The sequence below is a fragment of the Accipiter gentilis genome, chromosome 9 (assembly GCF_929443795.1).
Source record: "Accipiter gentilis chromosome 9, bAccGen1.1, whole genome shotgun sequence".
In the NCBI taxonomy this organism is placed as follows: domain Eukaryota; kingdom Metazoa; phylum Chordata; class Aves; order Accipitriformes; family Accipitridae; genus Astur; species Astur gentilis.
The window spans coordinates 4,936,105-4,963,189 of NC_064888.1; the positions used below are offsets into that span (position 1 = coordinate 4,936,105).

The 27,085-nt window shown below is 44.5% G+C and overlaps 1 protein-coding gene across 7 annotated transcripts in view; it reads right to left on the reverse strand.

The window, feature by feature from the left end:
* Nucleotides 1-27,085, reverse strand: part of MICU1 (mitochondrial calcium uptake 1) — a 106,917-nt gene that overhangs the window by 3,617 nt on the left and 76,215 nt on the right. For all 7 annotated transcript variants that reach the window (XM_049811053.1, XM_049811052.1, XM_049811054.1 and 4 more), the window contains 2 exons: nucleotides 13,586-13,723; nucleotides 7,203-7,311 (listed from right to left, as the gene is read on the reverse strand). In XM_049811053.1, coding sequence (XP_049667010.1) covers nucleotides 7,203-7,311; nucleotides 13,586-13,723 — 247 coding nt within the window. The remainder of the gene's footprint in view (nucleotides 1-7,202; nucleotides 7,312-13,585; nucleotides 13,724-27,085) is intronic.

Below are 27,085 nucleotides of genomic sequence, written 5' to 3' on the forward strand. Positions count from 1 at the left end.
TTGTGACAAGCTCTGCAGCAAGCAGCCAAGGTTAACCTTGCAATAAAATAAAGAGTTGTAATGAATTATTTCACTTCCCGCCCTACTCCCCGCCCCCCCAGCCACTGGCAGCTGAGCTCATCAGCAAAGAAGCGAGTGGTAGTTTTATTCACACCTCTAGAAAAGAGCAATCTCCAGAGCTATCAATCTGGCAGAGTTATGCAGTAGATTTTGCTGCATAAAGGGAACACTCCCCCCCACCCCGGCTGGTTTAGCTGTTTCCCTACTTGTATTCATGTGCGTCTGGCTGCCCTCTAGTCTCCCTTTGACAGTTGCTAATTAAAGGAAGGAGGGGAGGTAAGACCAGCTCAGTTGTCACTGTCAGGGCTGAAACACCCTGCTCCCTTCCTGATACTCAATAAAACAGAAGGGCTTTGCATGAATGTGCGTGTATTTTAAGTTAAATCGCTTCCCTACAAAGTCTGACCCAAGGAAAACCCTTCCCGAGAGACTTTGCACTGCAGCAGCGAGCCCGCAGCAACTGGGATGAACGTTTAGCTGCGGTGCTTCCCTTCAGCGAGGCAAAACAGGGAAACGGTGTGACACAAAATCAGATTGAAACCAAAAAAAAGCCTCTGCTTTCATCCACAGCATCCTTCTGGGTTCATGCACGCTGGTCCGTTTGCAGAGCTATTGGCTATTCAGAAATTTTGCAGAGTTATGTGCCAGAAAGGAAAAAATAAGCACCCAATCTATACCGTAGCCAGATTAACTAGAAATCACATAAAGTGTTTCTAATAGGATTTTTTTTTTTCATGAATGTTCAGATTATTGGTTCCTTCCACCCCATTTCTGCTCCCCTGAGTGAGGTTTGGGGTTTTCAGGGAGGGATTACCCTATAAAATCCCTTCTTTTACTAAATAACGCAGGAGAAAACTGAAATTAAACAGAAGGTGGATTAAAATATATATAATCTCAAGTAGGCATCCACTGCTTCCTTGTAATTATTCTTTTTGAGTTAAAATCCTTTCCCACATGAGAGATGTAACTCTGGTCTGCAGTAACTACTATATATTTCAGTTCTGTCACCATAAGTCAGGATATGGCCGCTACTTCTGTGTGCGCCCTGCTGGCAGCCAGAGCCTGCTTTAGGGAGGGCAGAGGCAATGTAATCATTAAAGAAAACTTGAATTAATTTTGTTCCCAGCCTTACACCCGAACCTTGCCAACCAAGCTGCGGGGAGACCACACGTCTCTCCCAGCCCACCCATGCCAACCAGGCTGCAGAATATACTACCATGCCATGCACGCGGCACAATACATACAAATTAGCCTGCAAGATCTAACACCATCGAGTGAATGAACTGCAACACAAGTGAGCAGGTGCATTAGATGGCAGCAGCCCTCCAAAAAGGGCTTTAACGGTCCACCGTTTAATTAACGTACATTGACATCAAACGTTCACAAACGAAATAACGCTGCCTTCAGCTTTCCCCCTTGATCCAAGAGGGACTGACGGCCATCATCACACATACCCCAAACCAGAGGAGAGGGTGACTATAAGTTGCATAGGTATAATGCAGTACCTATAGGTCCTCTTTGATCAAACGCCACGAACATGAAGTTGCAGGAAACGCTGGAGCCAAACAGGGGATGGCATAGGCCTTTTTACCAAGTTAAATGCCCTGCCTCTGGATTTTATATATGCCTTTGTAAAAGGCACCTTTCTCTTCCCCAGTTAGGTGATGCTCATTCCCTATATACAGTCCTGGCTCCAGACAGCTGCAAAACATGCACTGTAACTCCTACCTGCCACACGCGCTGGCGGGGGACTTCAGTAACATATAAAGCTCAAGGAAAAAGAGGAAGTTTAAGTAAAAGAAAGTTTATCTAAACTTATTTCTCAGCTTATTTTTCTCTCCAGAAAGTCCTTCTGCTGGGCAGGGACTTTAAAACACCTCAACTTTGGCAACGGCAGAGGTTTTAAGCGCTGTAAGCCATCTCTCACCCAAGACCCAGACCTTCAGACAGCAAAAGCAAATCTGTATTTCCTCAGGCAGCAACACTGAGAATTTCATTTAACTCCTTTGAAATGTAAATCTTTATTAAAGATGCTCAACCAAGCTTTGATACCATCCTCTCCTCCTGGTGCCCCAGGTACCCTAATGAAAAAGTTATTTGCTATAGCCTTATATGGAAAAGAAAAAAAGTTAGAATGATTTCTTTAATTGTAAGTCATGTTTTTCTGCTGAGTTTTCACCCCCCTCCTTCCCTCTCTACAGGGTGTCACCTGATCCCTCCCTCCTTTTTGACATGTGCTTATTTATTTTTCATGGACACAGTTTTACCAGCTGTAATTTGTACTTACAGCTGCTGGTTACTGCTTCCTCTCTTACTAACGCAACTGAGCAACAGTCACCTCCATCACGTTGTTCTTGCTCAATGCAAGAATTCTGCAAAAATGTTATTTCACAGGGGCTGCGTAACTGTGCTGTGCTCAGTAACGATTCTGCTGGTTTTTACGGAGTCATAAGGAAGGGGAAAGTGTTTCTGCTTTCCACTTTGATGCACACACTCCAGACTACAAGGTATCTTGGCAAAAGGCAAATAAACTTGAAGTAAACCTCCCAGTGTCAATTCTTTACCTTTTTGCAAAACAAAGTAGGTGCTGTCGGGGGCAACATCTCCTAAAACAGAGCTTGTCCAGATTTGGGGTTTTGGGATGGCTGCATCCATCTCTACACAGGCAAGTCTCCTGGATTTTATACCACCGAAAATGAGTTCCACGTTTCTATCTTGAAAAGCTACGTGGCTTTTAAAATTTCAAGTGTTAGTGTCTCCCACTGGTTCCTTTAGTGAGCCGTCTGAGTTATTATTTTATGCCAGTTTAGTGTCTGACACAGTTGTTTGGTTTTTTTTCCCCACTCCAATTCCCAGAACCACATCGTGAGTAATGCCTCACCAAGTGCTTACAAACAGGGCTTTTCTACGGGCGAGAGCCTAGCCAGATGGCAAACTTCACTTTTTTCCTCCGTCTTGAGAATAGACATACATTTGGCCAAAACAATGGACAGCTGGGCTGCTGCCTTCATTTCCTGAATGGCACCCAGGGCGATGGGAGCAGGGGTCCCTGCCTTGGGCAGTCCCAGGCTGCAGAGGCAGGACACATGTATTTTGGGTTCCCAGGAATCAGGCTACATAGGGTCTCACATTGATATTCACGTTTCATTTAAGCATTCTAGCTGGAAACCTTGGATGCCATCATTGACAATATAGCTAGGAAAAGTCTATTTAACTTTTCTCAAATCATTTGCCTCCGTACATACCGGAATGTCTATCCAGAAGAGAGATACACAAACCCTGCGTGATCCTGTGGCCAAGCATATTTTTCTTTTTCTTCTCAAAATGCGAAGCTGCAGTCCTGCAGCTGAGCAGAAACTGTTTTGACATCAAAGGGAGCATGACTGGAAGTCATGGAGATCATGCTTCTGGGAAAAAAGCAGAGCTACCAGACCACAGGCAGAGTCAATCCACTGTTTAATATTTGCAGTCATAAATAAGAAAGGAGATTCCAACACAGAAAATGGTTCCTAAACTGAAAGGTATTCAGCACCTTTCAGGGGCTGTTGGTCTATAGAGAGCTTGTCCTTAGGTTACCGAGCTGATTTCTTAAAGCCTTGTGGACAGGTGTCCTCTGCTGTGATGGAGGTTTGCCCAACAACTCGTTGCATCAGTGCTGAGCAAACACCGCACCATAATTGTACATGTACTGAAACCAAAGGGCAGGCGAGCTCCAGACCCCTCCTGCTTGAGGACACGGTGCCAAGCACTTCCATTGTCCCACTCCATCAGGACGCACACATACACACGTCAACGCACTGGTGTGAGGGCAGCAAAGGTGACAATCCATGACCCTGACTTGCCTCTGCAGGACACCAGATTTCATCATTTGACTCTTCTCTTTCTTACAAATTATCGCAAATACTCATCCAGGCTTTCTTACATGCCCAGAGAGGCTGTGGCATCTCCACCCTTGGAGATATCCAAAACCTGACTGGAGGTGGCCCTGGGCGAGCTGCTGTAGGTGACCCTGTCAGTTCCTTAGAGATCCCTGCCAACCTCACCTACCCTACAGAAGTCCTCCCCACTCAACTACCACCGTTGACTACATGCCATTACTCCAGAGGAGCAATCTGAGCTGTGCCTCCATGGGGGACTGACTTCTTTCATCCATCTCCCAAGGCAGATTAAAGCAAGCAGCAATCCGATGACAAATACACGCTGCTCTCAAATCTCACCTCTACCTCCTTCCAAATTCCCTGTCAAGTCTGCAGCCGTTTCAAGCTCCACATTTCAGATAAAATGATCTTCCATTAACCCCTCCTGGGCTCCAGCCCTGCTCCGAGCCACCAGAGTGAGCAGCAGGCTCAGCTGTCTCCCCTCGCTTTGGCCCACCTCTAGCAAAGCGCATCTGTGCCTTGCCCTAAAACACAAAGGAGTTATACCGTGGCTCTCTGCCGGTGCCAGCAGAACGGCTGCTTCAAAAGTCAGGCCGCAGACAGTGCCAAAAAAAAAAAAAAAAGTGCAATTCACACCCTCGCCTTGAAAGGGGAATAAGAGATGAATTCAGCTCCTGTCCTACTACCGGCTGTAAGCCCAGACTGGGAAAGTTTTCTAAGTAATGTTTATGATTTAAGAAAATGACGGCTGTTATGTTTCTGGTAAAATGAAAGATGGACTAACGAATAATCTGTGTGTTATTCTATGGGTCATTAAAATACAGGTTTATGATCCTTTTTAGAAGAGGCTACTTTAATTCAACACAGAAAACAGGTTGTCAAGCTATGGCTGTTTGGTGCCATCCATTTTTCTTCCCTCTTAAATTTTAAACAGCCCTTCTAAAATTATAGTAACATTTGCTGCATTAGGTTAGCAGCAATTTATTTGATACACAAACTATCCTCTTCCTCCTCCCCATATGATGAGCAATTTTTATGTTTGTTGGTTTTTAATAAGCAACCTTGCAAAAGCTTGATTTTTGGAAGAGTACACCCCATTTATTGCTTATTTGATTTGTGGGTGCAATATCCAGACTCCGGAGTGCACGCATATGGAAATGGGTAGTGCATAGACAATTTAGACATGGGAGAACACAGATCCCTGCTGCAAAACCCAGGTGTATTGCTGCAGCTTGCTTTGCGCCTTCATTAGGACCACAGCAAAGTGCTGTTTTTGTGCTTCCTGCCCAGAGCATCTCTGGGTTGAGCGGCACAGAAGGATGCGAGGGACAATTCGTGTCAGCTAACACACACACACGAAGAGGAAATTTGCAGGACCCTCCTCTTCTGCCTGAGCCTGAGGAAATCTCTCCCAACACCTGGGACCCTGCAGGCAGGGATGGGGATCCGGGGACAGCCGAGCCTATGAGCAGTTTGAAGCCATGCCCTGCAGACCACCAACCCTCCCCAAGGTTTACTTACTCCAGCCAAATACTCCCAAACTCAATGGCTGTGGCTTCAGCACAAGCTCATTAATGGCACATAATTAAACAGCAATCACACTGATTTACCAACTGCACATGGACCTAAATACTCCAAAAATACATATTCCATGACTCAGCAATGGCTAATTTACTGTAGACACTGAGTAAACTGGATTTGCTGGGCTATTACCTCCTTGTGGGGCGCTGCAGAAAGGGCTCTGTGCAGCAGCAGCACATCCGTACTTCATATTTCTACTTTTAAATGAAAGATAATCCTATCAAGGTTCTTTTAAGTCTTAAGATAATGGTGATCTAAAACAAAGAGTACAGATGATTTCCCCCCCAAAATTGAAGACGAGGAGGGCTGTTGACACACACAAGACGAGATGTGACATGTATGACTCCCTTAGTAATTTCACTGCCCAAAAACCTATTAATGTCTTAATATTCCCACAACAGCAGTGGTTGGAAGAATACCTTACTTCCAAAACATTTAATTTTGCAGCTGCCTAAATACATCAGCTTTAACTTTCTAGTAGACAAGAGTTTCCACCTAGCCTAAAAAACTTTTAATGAGTTTACCATCTTTTTTTATATTCCCAGTCTGAGTGCTTTTAAAAAACAACTCTTAGAAAAAGATCTAGAAAAGAAAAGCACACACTTGTGACAGATCCTGGCAGCAGAGAGATGGACTTTCTTTTTTTTAAATGTATGGTATAGGGGTTTTTTCCTTCTTTTTTTTTTTTTTTAAAAATCAATGTCAGAACTGAGACATATCTGATATGGATTAGCTCAGAAAAGGAAACGCACGATGAGATGAATAAGGATATGGATTGGTCTGATTGATAAAGCACACTATTACCAAGCTGCCCAGGAAACACCAGCTCTGAGGTTTATTCAGCCAGCTCCTCTGGCCACACACAGCCTCTGGACTGTGGGGTTATCTGGAGAGAGCCTGCTCTGGACAGACTTTAATGCTCACTCTTGGACCTCAGTGGGGTTCCAGTGCTCCCCCTCCTTCCCTCCAGCATGCCTGGGAGCTCCAAAGGTGCTTGCCATTACTTGGATTTCAGATGAGAAATGCAGCATCTGGCCATACAGCTCTCATTTCAATGCAAAGCCTCATATTTTTAAGCAAAGCTGAAACAAAAAAAGGGTTGAACAGTTCCTACCACCAGCTCCACTGCTGGTTAGTGCCTCTGCTGCCTAAATCATGGACACTTCTACCGAAGATACAGTTTGCAAGAATAACTTCTTATAATTCTGTTTGTCTTTGCCAAAAATAAATTTTCAAGTACTTCATAAAAGGAGAAAAGATGTCACTTCAGAAGACGGGGATAAAGAAAAAGAAACTGTGGTGTACCTGGGATCTGCTACGAGAGCCTGTGATACACTCACTAGGTCATCTTGCCTCTGCACACATCAGGCCTGAATGGTCCTGCTGAAGATATCACCGCCTACTAATTGGTCACCATGAAATCACTGCTTCCTAATCTATTCAGGCTATATATTTCAGCCTTTTTTTCCCCCTCTATATCTAAAACTGGGGAAGTATAAAAATTGAAATCCCTCTTTATCCAAGAACATAGCAAGTTAAACCTCTTGTACCAAAATCACGGTTCTTCCTTGTAACATTTTTAATGGCAGCCTGGGCTCATTTGACACCTTCCCAACACCAAAGACATGGCATGAGTTGTGCTCCCTCAAGCTTTCAGTGCCTGTCCATCTCAAGTTTTAATACCTTTATCAAGCGAAGCTCCAGCCATGTGGTAGAAGCTCAAAGCTGTGTCCACATCGTTTATGTTCTTCAGAAAAGTGAAGAAGTTCTCCACCTCCTCAAACGTCAGCCCCTAGGACAGAGAAAAGATAGTCTTACAGCGATGGGAAAAGGAGATTGTGACACTACCTGGATTATGAACGACAAAGTGACTCATCAGTCCAAAGGTGTAGCCAGAGGGGAATTTATCTGCACACTCAAAATAATCCTACTTTGGCCCTTGAGGATATGGTTTGCAACCTGTACTTTTGTTAACCACCTCTGCTCCCCTCCCGGCCCCACCAGTTGTGCAACTGGAAAGGACTTTGTCATGCATGGTCAGCAGTGGCAGAGACCACAAAGCATTTCTCTGGCCCTTGCTATGCAGCCAGCTCTTGCCCAGAAGAGCAGACGCACCATGAGCCTGTGGTTGGGATGCAGGAGACTGCAGCAAGAGGATTCATTTATATATTTTTTTTAAAGCCGGCACACTTACAACGACAATAATGAAATAGTTCGCAAGCTACAAGGTCTCTCCCAAGAGATTCAGGGATTCTCGTGGGGATCCACATCTTACCCAGTGTCACAGAAGGTGACACTGCAAATCACAGCACATCTAGATGTGCCCCAGTTAGCTTTGCTGCTGGTTGCAGGATGGCTGCGGGGCTGGATCGCCGTCTGCTCTACTTACCGGCACAGTCGCCCGGGACTTGGCTTACCCCGGGACGGCTAAGCGTGTGCTTGGTGAGTGCCTACAGCCACATACCCGGATAGTCACGGAAAGGCATCCTGACATTCCCCAGCACTGGCACCGCTGCATCCCAGCACAGCTGATGTACAGGCAGGGGATAAGCAACATGCTCCTCTCTGCACCGATCCGACCGGCAAGGAGTATGCCAGGACAGCAACTGCTGATGAGCGCAGCTCTGGGACCCCCACCCGGTTACACTACACAACACAACGCCCAATTTTATGGGCCTGTTTAGCGTTAGAGCTGGGACAAGGGCTGCAGCCTCCAAACTCCCCCACCACAGCCATGGCCCAGAGCCAATGGAGGAGGTACATCACCACCACAGTAATAATAACCCCTCAGCCTTCCTCTCTGGAAGAAATAAATCAGCTTGTCAAGAGGAGTTCAGGTTCAGGCTCTTCCTACCCTATCTAGCACGACAGACTGATACAGCAAGATACTAAATATCCTAACTGCATAACACAGCATGGTTTCATGGTCTGGATGGAAAAGCACACGTTCAGCAGGTACTGTCAAATATAAATTTATATGATCCATTGTAACCCTGCTCAAACTCTTCCCAACAACTTCTAATCAAAGAAGCAGCCATCTATCTTTTTTTGAAAGAAAAAGCACATTTTTTACCATCTTCTCATACAGACGCGGGGTCTCTAGAACTGTAAGCAGAAGAATTAGAAAATCTGCAGCCTGTTCTTATCTTTGCTATAACTGAGCAAGCGGCAATGCACCACTGATGCACGTTGCACAGCGTGTACACCAACAAGTGCAACAGCAGCCTCTGTCAGTGCTGGATTTGTGAATCCAGACCAACAAGGATGAGGTAACAAAACGCACATGTGGACAATGGATCTAAAAAAAAAAAAATAATCCCCAGTTACTGGTCAAGGATCTTTCTTTAAATGTATACCTGCTCTGCTTCCCAAGTGGCATGCTAAAAGATGTATGACAGAATTAAATAAAACACTGTCCTAGAAAAAAAAAAAATCAAATAAATCAGGTACTTCTGCAGGAAGTACTGCAAAGACCCTCTGTTTTGTACAACAGATCTAGAGGAGAAAAGATTTTTGCAATTCAGATACCCATCTGGATGCCTCCCTGCTATGCGTTTCCCAATTAACGTGCTCCTACCTGGGAGCAGAGCACTAAAAATGTGGAAAGCCTGCAGGAATCAGAAGGCATGTGGCCACTTTCAGGCCAGCAGAAGACACTGTGCTGTGGTTTAGCTGCTCTGTTTGGGACATCTGAGGTTTGCAGTAGCGGCTACAAGGCATCCGAGCAGCTATTCTACGCAAAGAGCCCCAACTTTGCATTTTCCTGGAATTTTCCACCATGAAAGGCAGATGTCAAGGCCAAACAGCATTGCTGTCTGTGCAAAACAGACCCTTTTTTAGTGCACTAAACACTGCAGTTGCTATTGTTTCAGCGGGTAACAGGGAACGTTTATATGCTTACGTACGTAACCTTGTGGTCCTTTACCAGCTGAAAAAGCAAAAGCAATGGTGTACGGGGGTATCCTACAAATCTGGGCTTTCATGTGGACAGAAATAATGAATCTCTGCACCAAAAATGCCATCAGTATTACGAACTTCAGTATTTTATTGATGAATCCCATTGCTGAGGCTGGCATCAGCATTAACTCCTTTCCAGCTACCAAAATAAAAATAAAATCAGAGACTGGGACAGTCTCAGGCTTACACCAACAAGTCGTCAGATGAACAATCACCTTCACCAGTCAGAAGTCTGAGTATGGGAACTTACCTATTCCCTGTCGATGTGTTTGTCAGTGCTGCTCGGCTCTTTGTAGGTGATTCATGTCACCATTGGAAGACCAATAGATGTTTCCATTATATAATAGAGACTCGTGTTAATTTGGAATCACAAGAAATTGTGTATCTGGAAAGCCCTATGGTAGCAGTTATGGGATCCGGATGATCACTTCTTTCAAGGCATTTGTACATCTAGCTGTTGCTTCATAAGCCTGAATCCTTTCATCACTTAAGTAATACTAGTGATACATAAGCAGGCACACTCCAGAAATGCATACCTGCTCGCAATATGTATCTTACCAAAGCTCAAACACCTTCTGCAAAAGTTAGGGCTTTTCACCTCGGAACCCAGGTTTCAGCCAGGGAGAATTACATCTCAGTCCCACTTTCTGCCATCTCAACAGAAAATATGCTACACGGTCCCCAGAGCACGTGTAGAAGATGACCTGAAATCATTAGTTTCTGAAGAGTCAGCTTGGTTTTCTAGCTGTTAGGGAATCAAACCAAGTACCTTGCTTGTAAATACTACTGACAAGTCAAGTCCTTTTTACTAGGAGAAAAGCAGCTGTGTAAGTGTAACTTGAGGGGGAGGATCGTAAGTAATTTTAAACAAAGTAGACTGTGGCAGCTCCGCTGAATATGCAGAGGAGTTCATATATACAGGGTAAGATGGGATTTTTTCCTCAAGAAAAATAAAAAGGAAAGACTATCAATTAATACAAGAAAATATGCCATTCACAAAAGCAGGAATGTAGAATAGCGATGTTGGAAAACGGCTGAACATTAGATTAAAACCACAGCTTTAACATTTTTGAGGCTGTCAGGGTTGCCTTGTGCAGAAAAGGTAACTGCATCAGACAATGAAGATGATGTTTGACAGATTTCATAAGAAAGCACTCACAAGGATCAATTGCATTCCCAAGGTAAAGCTTGCCAGGTAGGTTTGGTACAATTACTGCCATTCCTCTCCCAGCATCACACTATTAAAAATACTTTACTCCCACTTTCTTTGGACAGCAATGGCAAGCCAAAGCTCCTACTGCTTTCGATGCAGAGGAGACTTACAGCAGGTTAGTAAACTGTGCAGATAGTGATATTATGCTGCTATAAAAGTAGGCTAGTAGGCTAGTGAAGTGTGAAAAAGAAGGTATTTGGGGAAAAATTCTTCCTGTAAAACGTGTTTGCATCATAGACCTTTCTGACCTACAAGGTGTTCTGTGACTGCAGAGTACTGCAGGATAAGTGAAGCGGCTGGGTGGCTTTAACATCTCTGTGAGGTCTAGAAGCCAAAGGGAGAGCACTGGATAGCACCGGCTCCAGTCCCTTTTTATAGGACAGGAGTAAAGCAGAGCCCAACCAAAGCAGCTGCTTGCTCTGCAGGTGTCTGGGTTACAAATGCAGAGGAAGAAGCAATGCCAGTGTCAAGCTTCTGCAGTTTCAAGTGGGAGAACGCTCTCTGGCTTAATACTCCATTCATTTACAAGGAAAACTTTGCAAGCGCATTGCTGAATAAGTTATCCAGAAAGCTTGAAAGGTGGTTAACATGATTCTGGTTACAGCAGTTCTGTTTCTAAAGAGATGGGGAAAGTTAAGCTATGTAAAAACACTGACAGCTCTACCAGGGTGGTCCAATGGAAGTACATAAGTGTATCTAGGTACAAAGTGCTGCACACAAATCTACAAGGAATATGGTCTTCTACAATACCCCAGGGGACAAAAAAACAAACCACAAATTTCCAAGAAAAGGTTGTCTCGTATAAAAGACAATGCAAAGTTAGGCACCTGGCTGGATTTTCCATGAGCCAGAACCAGCTGAAGTGGAGGATTTCAGTACCTGATTTCTCTAGCTCTGCATAAACATTGACTTTGAGCTGCCCAAGGCTTATCTGCCTCCAGTGCGAAGTGGCTGGTGCTTCTTGTATCCTTTACATCTCCTTAAACCATTAAATATCTTGTACTTGTTAACAGAGAGGCCATCTTGTTTTAGGATTTTAGGTGTTTTATTCTCTCCGGTGTAAGGAATCATGTGTTTTCCCCCAGTTCTGTTTCTTGCAAATGTCATTTTTTAATCCTACTCCCCAATTCCTCTCCTTGAAAGTCCTTGGAATAAAGAATGAAAAAGACTCGCTCTGAATCCAGTTAGCTACAAATAGAAACACAATCTGGCTGATTTAGGGATGAGGAATAAGATAAAACCAAAAAGTTCTTCCTCTGCCACAGATATCAGGGTCTTGGCTTACACATGAAAGGAAGAAAACATCTGCTGTAAGAAACCTTCCAAAATAACTCCCTTCGCTTAATTTCTCATACACCCAGCTACCGTTCAATAATATATATGTGTGTGTGTGTATATATATACATACAATAAAACCCCAAATCACAGCAAAAGAATCCACAGTTTGGGAACATAAACAATAGAGCTGATATTTTCTGTTAGACACACATCACAGTTAAGTTATTTTTTCCACAAGAAATCAAATGATTCCTGTTAAAACTCAAGGGGATCAGAGGTATTGGAAAAGCTAAATCTGCAGTGTCTTGCTCAAAGATAAAATAAATGGAAACAGCCTTGGAAACATCAATGGTCTTATTTAAACCAGTGACAAAGAGCTCGAGAAGTGAGATTTCCAAATATTAAAATGCAATGTATCTCAGCTCCCATGACATGTTGACACCATCTATTGATAACAGCCTATTAAATATTGAGTCTATTTTCCTACAAAACATGAGGGAATCTGCAAAAAAAAAAAAAAAAAAAAAGTGCTCTTTCTGGCACCCCAAGACCATGAGAAGCTGCAGGTACCGCGACTCCTCTGGCAGGAATGCAACTCTGAGCACAGCCTTTTGGCTCGCTTACGGTTTCCTCCAGTTTTTAACTTTTTTGGCATTATTTGCAGTTAATAGAGAAGTCTATCAGTCTATGTGTCCCACTTCTTCAGTATGCCCAAATTCTCCTCCAGCACCAGTGAAAGAGGGAGAAAACAGGGGGAAAAAGTCACTGGAGCACCTTCACATGAACTGACGATTCCTGCACATCACAGGAGGCCAGTTAAGGCACCAAAAAGAGACAAAAAAGGACTAGACCCTGGCCAACAATTGTGTTTTATAACACACTTTGCATCTAAACCAGTTAAGAAATAAACGCCAGTTCTGATGTCCGGAGGAAGCAGCTCTAAAACAGTCAGATTGACCCGATACGCAGCCAAAGACTTTCCATCCATTCTCATTTGACAAATCACTTGTTTATAACCTAGCTAATAAAAGAACAATCCATCTTTATAGAAGCAGACATGAAATTCTAATACTGAAGTAATTTAGCAGCCCATACTTGCTTTACCTGATAAAACACATCCTTTTGGCAGGGATGTCTTATTCCAAGGTCTCTCACTAAATTAACGAGTGTAAGATCTGCAACCTTATGCCTCTCTAAATCATAAGTAATTAAAATAATTTTTCACATAAGCTCCTAACTAAATAATAAACTGCCCAGTCGCAGCAGCCGATTAATCTAAGGTCGAGCCAGTAACTAGGAACACGTCTTCCATGTTTATTCTGGCTCGAGACCCAGGGTGCCATTCAGTGAATTTATATCTTGAAAATTACAGCATCCATTTTAATAGGGACAAGCCTATACGCAGAGCTGGACACTGACCACTGCACTCCCACCTCTTCCATCGCCCTGCTGCTGGCAAAATGTTTATCACCTGCAAAGTCAGCATATCCCCCTACACTGCTTGACAAGGTGCAGGTGCTTTTCTTAAGAAGATGGAGATTGCTTACTCATTTCTCAGCATGGTGCAGGACAACTGCCCCCAGTGCAACTTCCCAAATTTGCCACCGATGCCACTGACCTCTCCGTCTTGGAAGTGCTTCTTGAGCTGCTTCAGCATGACAGTAAGTTTCTTGGACTGCACCCCGCTGTAGGCCAGCAGCATGCTGCCGAACTGCCGCTCCGTGATCCGCCCTCCCACTGGGTCATGCCGCTCAAACTGGAAGGGGGGAAAAAAAAGAAAGAGGGAAGTGAAAACAAGACCATGCAGCAGAAAGCTCCATCCAGAGTAAGGGCATACGAAGGCACTGTAACAAAAAATGAACATTGCAGGAAACACTCATGAAGAAGAAATCCTAATGCATTTGAATATTTGCTTTCTCCAGGACTGTCTCCATCAATAAGTCAACATCTTCCCTACGTGCCTTGGACAACTTCTGGAAGAAGTCTTTGTATCTTGCCTTCCTAGTTTTATCTTGCAAGGGGACAGCATTTGTAGAGCTGGACTTGAAAAGGCAGGATGATTACCTTAACTTGAAACCAAGCTAGTGGCCACAGGTGTCCAAACAGGTGGAAAGCAAGAAGAAATACTAAGGTGTTCTTCATACGCACTTCCAGCTTTGAGATCTGAATTAGCATCCAGAGAATTTGGCTGCTGCAGTGACCTTTTCTGATTTGATCAAAGATCTGTGCAGGACTGAGCTAACATGCAAGTACGTGCTTCAAAAGAAGCGCACCTAGGAGTGCTTCCATGATTGCTATAAAGGGGAACGGTGGTTAATAAACCAGGAAAGAAAAGTCTTGCAAAAACTATGTCTCATTTTAGCTCTTCTCTGCTCCAAGTCCTGTACCAGTGTTCCAGCAAGGGAAGGTTCATGGAGGTCTCCAGAGTTCCCCTTCCCCAGTCCCAGAAAGTTCTCCTTACCCTCAGCCCCTTCCAGTCCCTGACCCTTACAAAAGCTGCTGTGAGCCCCCTGCAGAACTTCCCACAAGCCCTTTGGCAAAGAACAGTTTTCTCCATTAATCCACCTCTCCAGCATTAGTTTACGTCCTCCTGGCTTTTGCTGCAGGGGAGAAGGGAAGAGCAATTTCCCGACTTGAGAGGGTGCTGGGTTGGAGCACCAGGTCTCTGCTAGCTGAATAATGCAGATTTCATCTTCTCTTTTTTCCCCCAACTCTTTATATCTCTACAAACATCAACATTAGACTTCAACCGATTTTGGTTTCACAGATCTCAGCGTTCAGGATCCCTTATTTGATTTTCTTCAAATTTATCAGAAAACATATGACCTATACTACAGCTGATCACAAGCCAGAAGATGACATTTAACAACAAAATTAATTTTTAAACTCCTATGGAACAACTTAGTACCACTGACTTGACATCGTATTGCTCAGCGAGTTAACCATTTCTGCCTCAACCGCTCTTCTATGCTTAATTACACAGATAACACAAAAGCCAGCAAGGCACCCAACCAAGATCAAGGTGGGGAGATGAAAGCCGGCAGCTCCACCAGCCTTGCTTTCAATCCTCGTGTAGGCAGAGCTCCAGATGCTTATTTTAATACACAGCGCTCTTCAGCTATGCTATATAGCAACTAGGCTGCTGGCAAACAAGCTATTACAATTTCCATGCTTATGCCAATTTGGGGGTAAATATTTTTTAATTATTGGCATATAAGCCAGACTTTGGCTGCTTTTCCCAGTGGGACCCTAAGGGATTCCTACTGCATTTGAAATGCATAAAGTGCCAGGGCTGGAGGGGTTTGGATGGACTACGCTGGCAGGAGGCAGCTCCCAGGTAGACAAATTCTGTTTCTTAGCACCTTGTGCTTTTGCTTGAGTGGCCCACGCAGTAACTGGGAAAAAGACGGCACTTTTTACTGTCCTCTGATACAGACTTTAGGGGTTACTCAAGATGCAAAACATCAGCCTCTCTCCTTGTCGTGTGCTGGGGAAAGGAGAGGGAAAACTCATTTGGAGGAAAAGTATGCGTTCTTCATTAAAAAGCAGAGGTAGTCCTTTCTGCCGTGTTTGAAGAATGCAAAGAAGTTTTACAATACCCAAGAGACACAAAAATTTGCAGTCAGTACTGTTTCAAAAGCAGCACCAATGCTTTCTTCTACCGTAATATTGCTAATTTCAGCCCAAAAGACACAAACTAGTATTTTTCTACCAACTGCCTTCAAATATCCCCAGTTTTAGCAGAGCATAAGATAGCATCTTTTATTAAAGGATAAGAAACGGGTCTGAGTATCTCAAATCAACCTCATAAGTGGTGAATATGCCTAGAAAAGTCTTGAATCAGTGTCTAAAAGCCTGTCGGTTCTCTCCCCCACCCTGCATTAAGAAGCAGGTATTGTGCAGCTCCACGGGGTAACACAAGCAGCACAGCTTCCTGCAGTCTTGCAGATGGGGAAATAAAAAAGAACCAACTCCTCACAGCTGTTGTGTAACTAAGCATTCAGATAGTGGTCAGATTTGCACTACTGGGTGCAAAAATAACCAGAAAAAAATAATTAAAACCCCTTTTCATCTTCATTTTTCTCCTGATGTGTTTCACACAAACCTTTTTGGTGCCAACTTTAAGATAAAAAAAACAGGATTATTCTCCAAATACCACATTGAAGAAGTCTTAACAGGAGCACAATGATGAAACACATCATTTCAGCCCAGCTTTCCTCTTTCTTTCCCATTTTCAGCCATGACCCTGAGATACTCAAAGCCATTGCCCCACTCCTGCTGCTGAGGGTCTCAGCAAGCCCTTCGGCTCCCCTTGCTTAGGCTTTCCCAAAGAAAAGAAGATATAAACACCCCTATGGTTTAAGGATTACCTGGGGAGAGTTGGTACATTAAGATTAACGCTGTAATTTGCCATCAATGTTTGCAGCCATGCAGCTGGGAGAAAGACAGACAAGCAGATAAGCAGTATTAGTTGTAAAATTCAATGCAAACTTCTGCATCTCAAATGTCACTATAGAAAACTGATAAAACTAAGTTATCTTATTTAATAGCACCCATTACTAAACGTTTACAGCTACAGAATAAGCAATGGGGAAAAAATGTTTATTCCTCCTGTGATTCACCTTCTCAGCTTCTGGTCTTCAGGGTTTTCGGCATTTCCTTGGTGGGAAGCTGCAGCTTGACCAATATGTCTAATAGCCACATGACAAATTTTCCCCCCCAAGAGGTTGCCTGATGCCACTTGGCACCTGCTAATCCTTTTACATTACAAAAACAAAGCGTACTGGCCCAAAAGTTTCCTGGCAGGTAGTACTGGCATGCTTTCAACCATCACTCAGGCAAGGAAAAGATGGACAGAAGGGTAGCAAAACATGCAAACTCTGGGTTTGGGCAACCTGGTCTAGACCACACACCAGGGATTCTTCTGTACTACAGGAAAAATAAAAATCAACAAGTGCTGTTGCATTGGCCGTCAAAGACACGAGCCAAGGCAGGTGGGCAAAGCCCTTCTGGAAGCAAACCTATCTAAGGCATCTGTCGAAAACAACTCCAATATTCAAGTACAAGGATCTCACCAGCTCTGAGCAGCAGTATCGAAGCATGGAACACAACTAACTTGCTGATGCTTGCAGTATTTTTAGCGTCTTGCAAAATTTATCGAAAATTAAGTAGAGTGCTGTGCTGGTTTGGGGTGGGATAGAGTTAATTTTCTTCATAGTAGCTGATAGGGGGCTATGTTTTGGATTTGTGCTGAAAAGAGTGTTGATAATACAGATGTGTTTTCGTTACTGCTGAGCAGTGGTTACACAGAGTCAAGGCCTTTTCTGCTTCTCGCACCACCCCACTAACGAGGAGGCTGGGGGGGGCACAAGGAGTTGGGAGGGGACACAGCCGGGACAGCTGACCCCGACTGACCCAAGGGATATTCCAGACCATAGGACGTCATGCTCAGCACGTGAAGCTGGGGGAGGAAGGAAGGAGGGGATGTTCAGAGTGATGGCGTTTGTCTTCCCAATTCACCATTAACACGTGATGGAGCCCTGCTTTCCTGGAGATGGCTGAACACCTGCCTGCTGATGGGAAGTGGTGAATGAATTCCTTGTTTTGCTCTGCCGGCACACGCAGCTTTTGCTTTCCCCATTAAACTGTCGTTATCTCAGTCCAAGGGTTTTCTCACTTCTAGTCTTCTAATTCTCTCCTCCATCCCACCCGAGGGGGCAGTGAGCGAGGGGCTGTGTGGGGCTTAGTTGCCAGCTTCGGTTAAACCATGACAAGCGCCCATCCCACTGCCATAACCTGAGTCTCGATCATGGCAGTAGCAAGAGCCTCACCTGCAGCAGACCCACCGCATGAGACGAAACAGCTTTAGTCTCTTGATTTATCACATAGTTGGGAGATTGTGTTAAAGGACAAAATAAAGATAAAACTAATCTAAGATGAAGAAAATAAAATAACTTATTTATACAAATCTCTTTAAAGCACAAAATGGTTCTGAGACCCTGTGAATAAACCAACTCATTCCCCCTCCCTGTGGGCTCCAAAACTGGTTCTGATTTTTAATTTCTGCAGGTGGTCATCAGGTACAGTGATGAGTCAAAACACCATGCAAGTATTATTCACAAAAAAATAAAAAAGCCTGTAAGCCATGGAATTAACTCTTCTTATTCTGGGTTTATCTTGCTTTAAAATGAACACCTCTAACGTTAAACTGAAACACTCACAGATGCCAAAAGTCAGTTCCTGGCAGCCAAGCATTATGCTTTCCCATACACAGGCACACAGCGGTGTTCGTTGCAAAGTCAAGCCTAGAAAGGGGCTGGCAAGCGAGAGCTGGTCAACAACCAGTTTCCAAAATCAAATATAATCACCACTGAATTGAGAAAAAGCAACAAAATCGTATTCAGAGAGAAACTTGGCTACAAATGATTTGTGAGTGGAAAAACTTTGATTTCAGCTTCTAAAAAAACAACAAAAAACCCCAAACAAAAACATTCTACTCCTGACACCCCCTTTCCCACCTCCCTGTCTAGGAGCAGAGGTACTACATCTGTCCTCTCCTGCCTTCTTGAATGTCTTCTGGCCAACCGAACGCAGCTCACCCATTGTATCTACTTGAAAATGAAGGAGGATGCAAAGCCTACAGTGATTTTTTCTTTCAGTACTCAATACACAGTCTATGAACAGTGTTAAAATCCCCCAGATTTTTGAAGAGGCAGAAAGAATAGTGTCCTTTCTCAGGTAATCACGATCCTCTGCCTTCATGCATGTGACATTACTGTACAAGTTATTTTTCCAGTCACTTGGGGGGGGAAAACACAACAAACCCTACAAGGATGGGATGCAGGGCAGAGCACACGGAAATTTACTACAAGCAAACAAGTCGTCTGACAGCCTTTTCCCCTTTCATATATCTGAAAGAAAGGAAAAGCATGGCCAAGGCAATCGCTCAGCCGGCATTGCAGGGCACCAGCTGCTGTGGGACAGAGCAGCTCCCACGTGTGACACACCATTGGGGAAACTGGAGAGGGAAGAGGGGGGTCCTACCCCCTTCCGAACTGCAGCCCCAAAAATCTCACATACAACACAGATGGCCGGCGAGTCCAACACCTCTGGAGCAGCTTCCACCCACAGCCACTTGGTGCCAGCAGCGGATTCTGCATCTGCACACCGGCAAGAATACAGTAAATAATGAAATATAACACTCTCCAGAGTTCTTCCCGCAAGCCAGGACACCCGAGATGCTGAAGAAATTAGCCTAAAATATAATAGGCAGTATTCTGAAATTCATTAAAAGCCAACATGACATGCAAGGAAATCAAATGTGTTTATGGGTGGGTAAGAAGGCAGGAGAAATGAGGCACGGCACTTCACTCTCCTACCGCCAACCTGACCCAGCTTTGTTAGCGCAGTCCCAGTAGCCAATTCATATACCACGTTAGGATACTGTCTACCATCATTTAAAAGACTATCCATAATCTTAAAAGTGTTAAATATTCCCACCTTCCCCCCCAAGAAAACCCCTATCAGACAGGAGGAACATCTTCATGTTCCTCTAGAAGCTGAAATGTGGGTAAGCTTCCTCCTAGCTTAGTTTTCTGTCTGAATAAATAACCCTACTCTCTCTTCTTCAATGCATGGAGGAAAGGCTTCATCACATGAGGAGAACAGAAGGCAAATAAACAGTTTTCTCTGCTTCCACATCCCCTTAATTGCATAACTTTATGAAAGGGCAATGCAAGGATCCACCATAACACAACAGACCCATAATTCCTCTGCTTCCAGACTTCACTATTCCCCCCCCCCTCCACTAACTCAATCCACCTTCTCCTGTGGGAAACCAAATGCCAGCTTCTGAGAAGCATCCAGCCTGAACCAATTCAGAGACACCACCATGAGAAACATCTTTATAAAAAATAATAGTAATCCACTGGAACTTCTTAAACACAGACATTGGCTTCCTTTCAGCTCTCCTTCTGCCACCACCAGCTGCAAGGGTCACTGCTGGGAAATCAAGCAGGTCTGATGGCTAAGGAACCATCTGGCACAGGCAGGAGGACCTCCTCTGGGTCCTCCTTGACTGTGGAGATGGGCCACAGACTCAGACCATCCACCTCATTAACGTAGACTTTTCGAATCTGAGAAACAAAGGGGAAACCAGGAAATTGCTGTTTAAACCGAAGGTTTAGGGAGCAAACAGCATCGTGTCTCTATGAGCGCAGACCTGCAGCCCTGGTGTCCCATATGTCGTGGGGTAAGGGCTGAATTGCCCCTTCCAGTTCAGGCTCGGTGTGGAGGGATATTTCTAAACCCATCTTCTGTAAATTTGATGTAAATATTCTTGAACTTCAAAGTAGCTGCAACCAGGCATCCCAGCAATATAGCTTCTATCCTCTTGAAACACTCATATTAGCAAAATATCTAGCTGTATTTTAACAGGGTCTTAAATTTCTAGGAAGACTTCTCCTAAAACCCAATCAAACTATATATTCCCTAAAATCTCAAAGCAAGCATCTAAAAAATAAATGTATGTGTGCCACATATCCAATTGAGATAGCAAAAAAAAAAAAAATCACAAGGCCTTTTGGATGGAGAAAAAAGTGTTGAGGGATAATTTTTGAGCTTATTTATGCTGGTTAAACAAACATCAATAGCAGAGATATTGCTAATACTGTCAGGTTTAAGGGTAGTTGAAAAAGGTGACCTGTTCAGAGTGCCGCGGTGTGCGTAATAAGGAATCAAAAGGGTCTGTGAAATAATGATTTGTAGGGTAATATTCAGATTCACAATATATGACCCTTTAAAGTGGTATTTGCTCAAAGTTTTATTTGACAGGCTGTAATACATTATTTATCTGCAAACTGCTGCAGCACTGGCTCTGTTTACTGTTCTGGAGAAGCAGGCTGCCAGGATCTCTTGTCAAGTTGCATATACAACTATGACAGAGGAAGAAAAAAAGGGGATAACACTGTACATCTTCCTAAACCCTAGCAACCTCCTCCACCCAGTGTTTGCCCAGGCACAAGATTACTGGTGCAAAAGTTTCTAAAGGCTTTTTATTTGGAAAGATCAAAGGTCTAAAAATTTTTTTTTGGGGGTGGGGGGTGTGTGTGCGTTAATTATGCTGAAAGGTTCCAGTGCACATGGATCTACAACGCTGGGTTTTGCGAAGCGAAACCCAGCCTGCTCCAGATACAACCTGGTGTACTGTGCTGGCAGCCTGCAAATTGTCACTGGATGGGATTGAAGACCAATTACATCATTTGGTAAAAACCAGCCAAAGAAACAGCTCTAAAGATCAGAGCTACCAACAGTGGGAGAAATGCAAATGGGTAGGATGTGGAGGAGGAAATGCCAAACCCAGCTTGAACCATCATGCACAGGCTGTTGCAGACACCACTCTGCAATGCTGGGCAGTGCAAACCCAGGCTGCCCAAGAAGTCGGTCCAGAGCTGGATAACCCCATACACAGAAGCAAACCACAACCACCATGACCCACCTCCGATGCCCAGAGCGGGGTGAGAGGCTCCTTGCCTGCAGCGCTGCAGCAGCTCCTGCCCCAGCATGCTGCAACACTGGCTGCGCCGAGCTGGCACGCTGCCTACTGCTGATGGCGGTTCCTGCTCCACCAGGGATGGGCAGACAGCACCGCAAAGTCCTCAGGTTCGGAAACCACTTCTGAGCCTCATAAAAACTAGCCAGAGCATCCGAATTATTTAATTGCCCATTAACTCCTTCCCTTACCTGATTCCCTAGACTCAAGTGTGGGTTGTACAGCTGGATCAGGTCAGGAAAAAGGCTCCCAATGCTACCAGCGGCAGCCTGCTGCTCCTTTTTATCTTAAAAAACCATATGAAAGAAAAGGCAGCTATTTTCACACAAGAAAAATCCAATCTTCCAAACGCTTTCCCTCTGCTCTCTGAGAGCAGCTTAAGTGAATATGTAGCAGCCAGGTTAAAAATGTACATCTGTCAGTGGCAGTGCAATCCCAGCAGGCCAGGTGTTTGATAGATGCTTTTGAGGTTTCATTGACCTTGGCATGCCACTGCTGCCTGCAAGGGGAAAAAATTAATTCCAATCACCAGCAACTTGTTATGCTTTAACGAGCAATTAAAAAAAGGTTATGTAAAGACAGCCACACCTGAAATTCATCCTCATGAATCAAAATAACTTCTTGCCAGCTCTGAAAAGATCTGCATTTTGTCATTTCATGTGTTGGAGGAATGAAAGGAAGGAAATGTAAAGGAGAGGAGTCAGTAATACTGAAAGGGGAAAGGACATGTCTGACAATTACAGGGAAGCACTGCTGGGATGGAGAGGCGGAAGAGATGAGCAGCCACCTTCCACCGCTTTTCTCCAGACCTGCCTGCATTACTGCCATTCCTGCCCCTGACAATGCTCCTGGTACCTTCGTGCAAGGAACAGAGGAGCTTTTCCGTCCTACACGTTCACTGGATGAGAAAAGAGAAAAGTTCATAAGCAGTACAAGTTCCCAGCCCACTGGCAGGGATACTTGCGGCTCCACCATCCCGTGGGTACCAGAGCCAAACTGTTACTCTGAAAAACACAAATAAAAATCTCCATGGAACTGATATACACAATTTTATTAAGAAATATAGCTTTCTTACTGCCTGTTAGAATTTATGCTGTTCCTGCTTGACCTTGGTACTCAATTTGCCAAGAAAAATAAGTTTGCAGCAGTTTGATTCAGCCTAACGGAAAAGGGAGTGCATGTGTCCTGCTCCCATGTCCTTAATGCCCCAAGAGAGGCAAAGTCAGGAGCTGAAGCACAGACAGCAACGTGTGAAGGTGCAGAACAGCTCCGTCTTCAGAGCTTGAAAGGATCAAAAGAGCAAGAGGACTAAAGCGTTTGTTCATATAGCAGAAGGACAAGGCAGAGGTCAAATACCTGCTACAAGAATTGCTCATCGGAACCTTCCCAACCAGTGATTTTAGCATGCCGTTATCATGCAGGACTCTATTTCTATTTATTTTGGGTCATGCTTAAGAAGCTGGCAGACATTCTCACCCAAGGAAGCACAGCAAGCCTGTTGTGTGATAAACATTTTGGGTTTTTTCTGTGATTAATAAAACACACTGCCCATGTTCCTGTGGTCACAGTATTTGAGGATCCACAGGAAAACAGAAAACACATAGCCCTAAATATCTGCTTTGATTTTTGTCAGCTAACCGGACATTGCAAATGCCTCAGCAACAGCTCCGCAGTAACAAAACAAAGCCGCAGAAGCTTCCAAGACAGTGCCTGCCTTTCCCATCTCACTAACAGCACGAAACCCAGCACGAGCAAAAAATCCTGCACATATGTGCTGAGCTTGCTGGGCATGAGCTAGTGTTGGTCTGAAGCCTTCCTCTGTACGGGGCTTATGCGCCCAGGTACATCACCCAGCCACCGCAGCTGTACGGCTGAAGTCCCAACATGTTCACGCAGACGTCCCGGCCTCTTGCCCAACAACTTTTGGGACTGCCTGGCTCTTGGTTAACTGAATTGTGCACACATGAACAAAAGCATCTATGCTAAACTAGCTGATCCCTTCTACTGTACGGACTTGGCCATACAAACCTCTATACACACTCTTGTGGCAATGTAATTAATCAAAATACCACTCTTGGGATTTTATGTGCAGGGGTCCTACAAAAGGCTCTGCTGCCTGCATGAGCGCAGGGCTCAGCACGCTGCACTGCGGGAGCTTGGGAGTGGATTTACACACACTTCATAAACCAAAGGAGCCTGTTGTTACAGAGCAAAACCCTCTACTGCTACTAACGATGCAATAAATAGAAATTCCAATAAAATCCTCAAACGGCTTTCCTGCAGAGCCGCTGCATTAACCACATTTAAGTCTCCCAGTTCAAATAAAAGCAAAGCAGCAGCATATACCATAACGGGTGCTTTCTCACCAGGCATTGCAATGGTTGCTTTAATCAGTCCATGAAGCACCCATCCCAACGAGAAGGTGACAAAGCTGCTCCTGTGCATTTGAGCAATGTCCCAGCAATGCTCACCAGTAGCTGCAGCACCTCAATGCACATGTATTGTCATACCCATGCCCAGCTTCACTAGCATGTTTCTAGACCACCGACTATTTTGGTCTGCTGACCACAGAACATTCTCAGCTTGACACTGGGTGCCTGCTTGGCATTACTGCCCTTAACCTCAGCGTGTCAGCACCAGCTGTAGTGTTGCAACTGTTCACTTGTCACTGCTGATGGAGCGGACCCAAGTTACAGCTAAGACACAATTTGAGAAGTGGCAGCCTGAGTGCTTTTATTTGATTTTGATCCAACAGGTATGTTGAAGATGACCATACAGCCAGACACGGTCTTCCCATGCTCACTAGGCTGAGTACGGAGTTGACTGAAGGAAAGTCCAAGGGCCGGTGCACCCATCACTTCTTGAAGCACACTAGTTAGCACCCCCAGGATGTCCCACCAAGCATTTCACAGCTGACATGCAGATGCTTGATGTGCTTTTATGATCCTGAGCCCCCCAAAACCGCCCCACAGCTGATACTTGACTCTTCCTCCACCTTTCAGAGTGAGGCACTGAAGGGTTTGATTTCTCTGGCACGGACTATTTCCCCACTTGTTTTCGCAGCCTGTACTGGGGAGGAATTAGTTAGAAATAGTGTTTATGGCACCTTCCTAGAGGCATGAAGCACAGTTTTTGCTACCTCACCCGTGACGGTGAGCCACCCACCCACCGGCACTCTCCCTTCTTAATGAAAAAAGGGACTGAAATTCAACCTGTCTTGTATTTAAACTAAATTTTCCCTGGTGCACATTTAAGCCTTTCATTACCTGCTCTGCCATTATTGATTGATGAAAATTACTTGCCTCAGTCTTCTTTATAGTGACTCCTCATGTTTACTGAGACAGCTATATCTCCCTTCTGTCTTTCCTTTAGGCTGTACATGGCATGGCCTTGTAACTTATTCCTATTTTTCCAGGGTTTTTTTTTTTTTCCATAATAACATCCCACTCAGAATTCTTACCAAGTCTTTGGCCCACACTGGACAAAACCTGAATGTCAGCTTTTCCCCAAACCCTAACCAAGACAGTACAGTCAACCTGGAAGCTTCACGTGACCCTTTCCATTCATACGCCAAGACAAAAGCAGGCTGCCAGAAGCTTTGAATGCCATCAAAAACATGATGAGCCGTCCAGATGATTTCAACTGCCTGTCTAGAAATTCCCAGCTTACACATGTATATGCTGGGCTGTGACTCCTTAGCTACAGAGTTCCCTGATATGAACCTAATCACGGTGGCCACTTGATCCCATTTTTAACTGGACACGTCAAAAAATTGTCATCCACAACACCTTCATGGTCATCCATCACAAAGTCATGGTTATCAGTCTTATTTCTACACCCTAAAACTTCTAACACATTAAACGCAGAAGAGGGAGTATAGTGATCTGTGGGAATAAACCTGGTAAACTCCTCTCTACTTTCACTACACTCATCATGGCTTTATCCATCCCTGACTCTAGCAAGCACTTCTGCGTGGAAAAAGCCTTAAGGACAAAGTCCTCTTTCCTTCCAGAGCTGTTGTTTGAAGGTTACTGGCTATCAACATACCTTGAATCTAGAATTAGGGGATGACAAAACTGATATAGCCCCAGAGTGTGGGGTGCTCAGACTCTGATGGAGACAGGTACGTTCTCCAAGATGTCCCATCCGCTGACCCCTTCACTCCCAATCTGCCACTGCTAGCTGGGATTGACCAAGAGAAAGAGGTTCAGGCTGAACTTGGTATGTAACAGCACAAAAGGGCAACTGGGTAGCAGAGGATCACCGCAGGAGGTGTCCCCTCCATAAACAGATCTGATCCTCCACTGCTGTCTCCCATGTCTCTCGGCTTCATAGTATTCATTCTGCAGCTGCACAGGCAGTCCGTAAGCGCACATTTGGTCTGTTGTCTTAGCAGAGAAGCAGCTCCTAGGCAACACACCAGAACACAAACATAAAAGTGAAGCTGCTCTGGGTTTTCCTTTGGTTGCCTAAAAAGTGGCTGCTTTTTAATCATATTTTTCAGCTTATTAATATTCCTCTCCCATCTCTACTTCTGTGCTTTACCTATTTCCTCTCACAGCAGCCACTGTTTGCCCTTCACAACCTTAGGGCTTGGACTGCCTCCCTCCCACTGCTCACAACCCAGCTACAGCATTGTGCTCGCTGGGCAGGAGCTCTCAAGCTGTGCAGTACACAACACCGAGCCCGGGTCCTCCCAATGCTGCATCCCCACCTCACCTTCTCATTGCATCACTCATCCTCTGGGATAAACAGACAACCCATGGGGTGCACTTGAGGCTTTCTGTATTTAGTGATCGGCCCATCCTTCCCTCCTTCCCCATAGCATAAGGAATGGTTTAAAAACATATCTTTTAATACCTCATACTGCAGACTTACTGGCGCATCCCAGGTGACTCAAACCATTCCTCAATATGTTTGCACATCAGAGATGCCACAGTGACAGACACCTCGGCTAAGTGCTGCAACCAGGTCAAGAAATAACTAACAAAAAAACCAAGCAATTTTTGTAATGGGGCAATTAATGGCACATAAGAGAGACAACTTCACAAGTGCTGGTTTGGCTTTTCATATGTAAGGACCACGTGAAGCAAAAGAAAGCAAGCAGGGGACTAAAGAAGGAAATATAGAGGATACAGCTATAGAACTAGATATAGAACTGACAAAACTATGTAAGTATACAAAATCCATTACAGGGCACAGAGAAAGAGAAATTAATAAAAAAAAGGGAAAACATTACAAACCCCATCATTATTCCCACAGTGGCTAGGACAGCAGTGAGGTTGACAGTGAGCAGATCAGCAGGTGAGGGACAACTTTGTGACACAACACAGCAAACCATGGCAGAGACTGCCATAAGGGTGACTTAAAATAAACATGCCTTGTCTAAGTTGAATAGCAAATTGACCTCCAAAAAGTCCGAGTTTGGGGCCCTTTCTTACAAAGCTTATCCAGCCTGATACTGCCAGATTTCATTTTTCAGGCCAGTGAAAACAACTGAAGTTACTTTTTTCTTTCACCGAAATCACTGCAGCAGATACAAAGACACACAACTCATTGCTACAAACT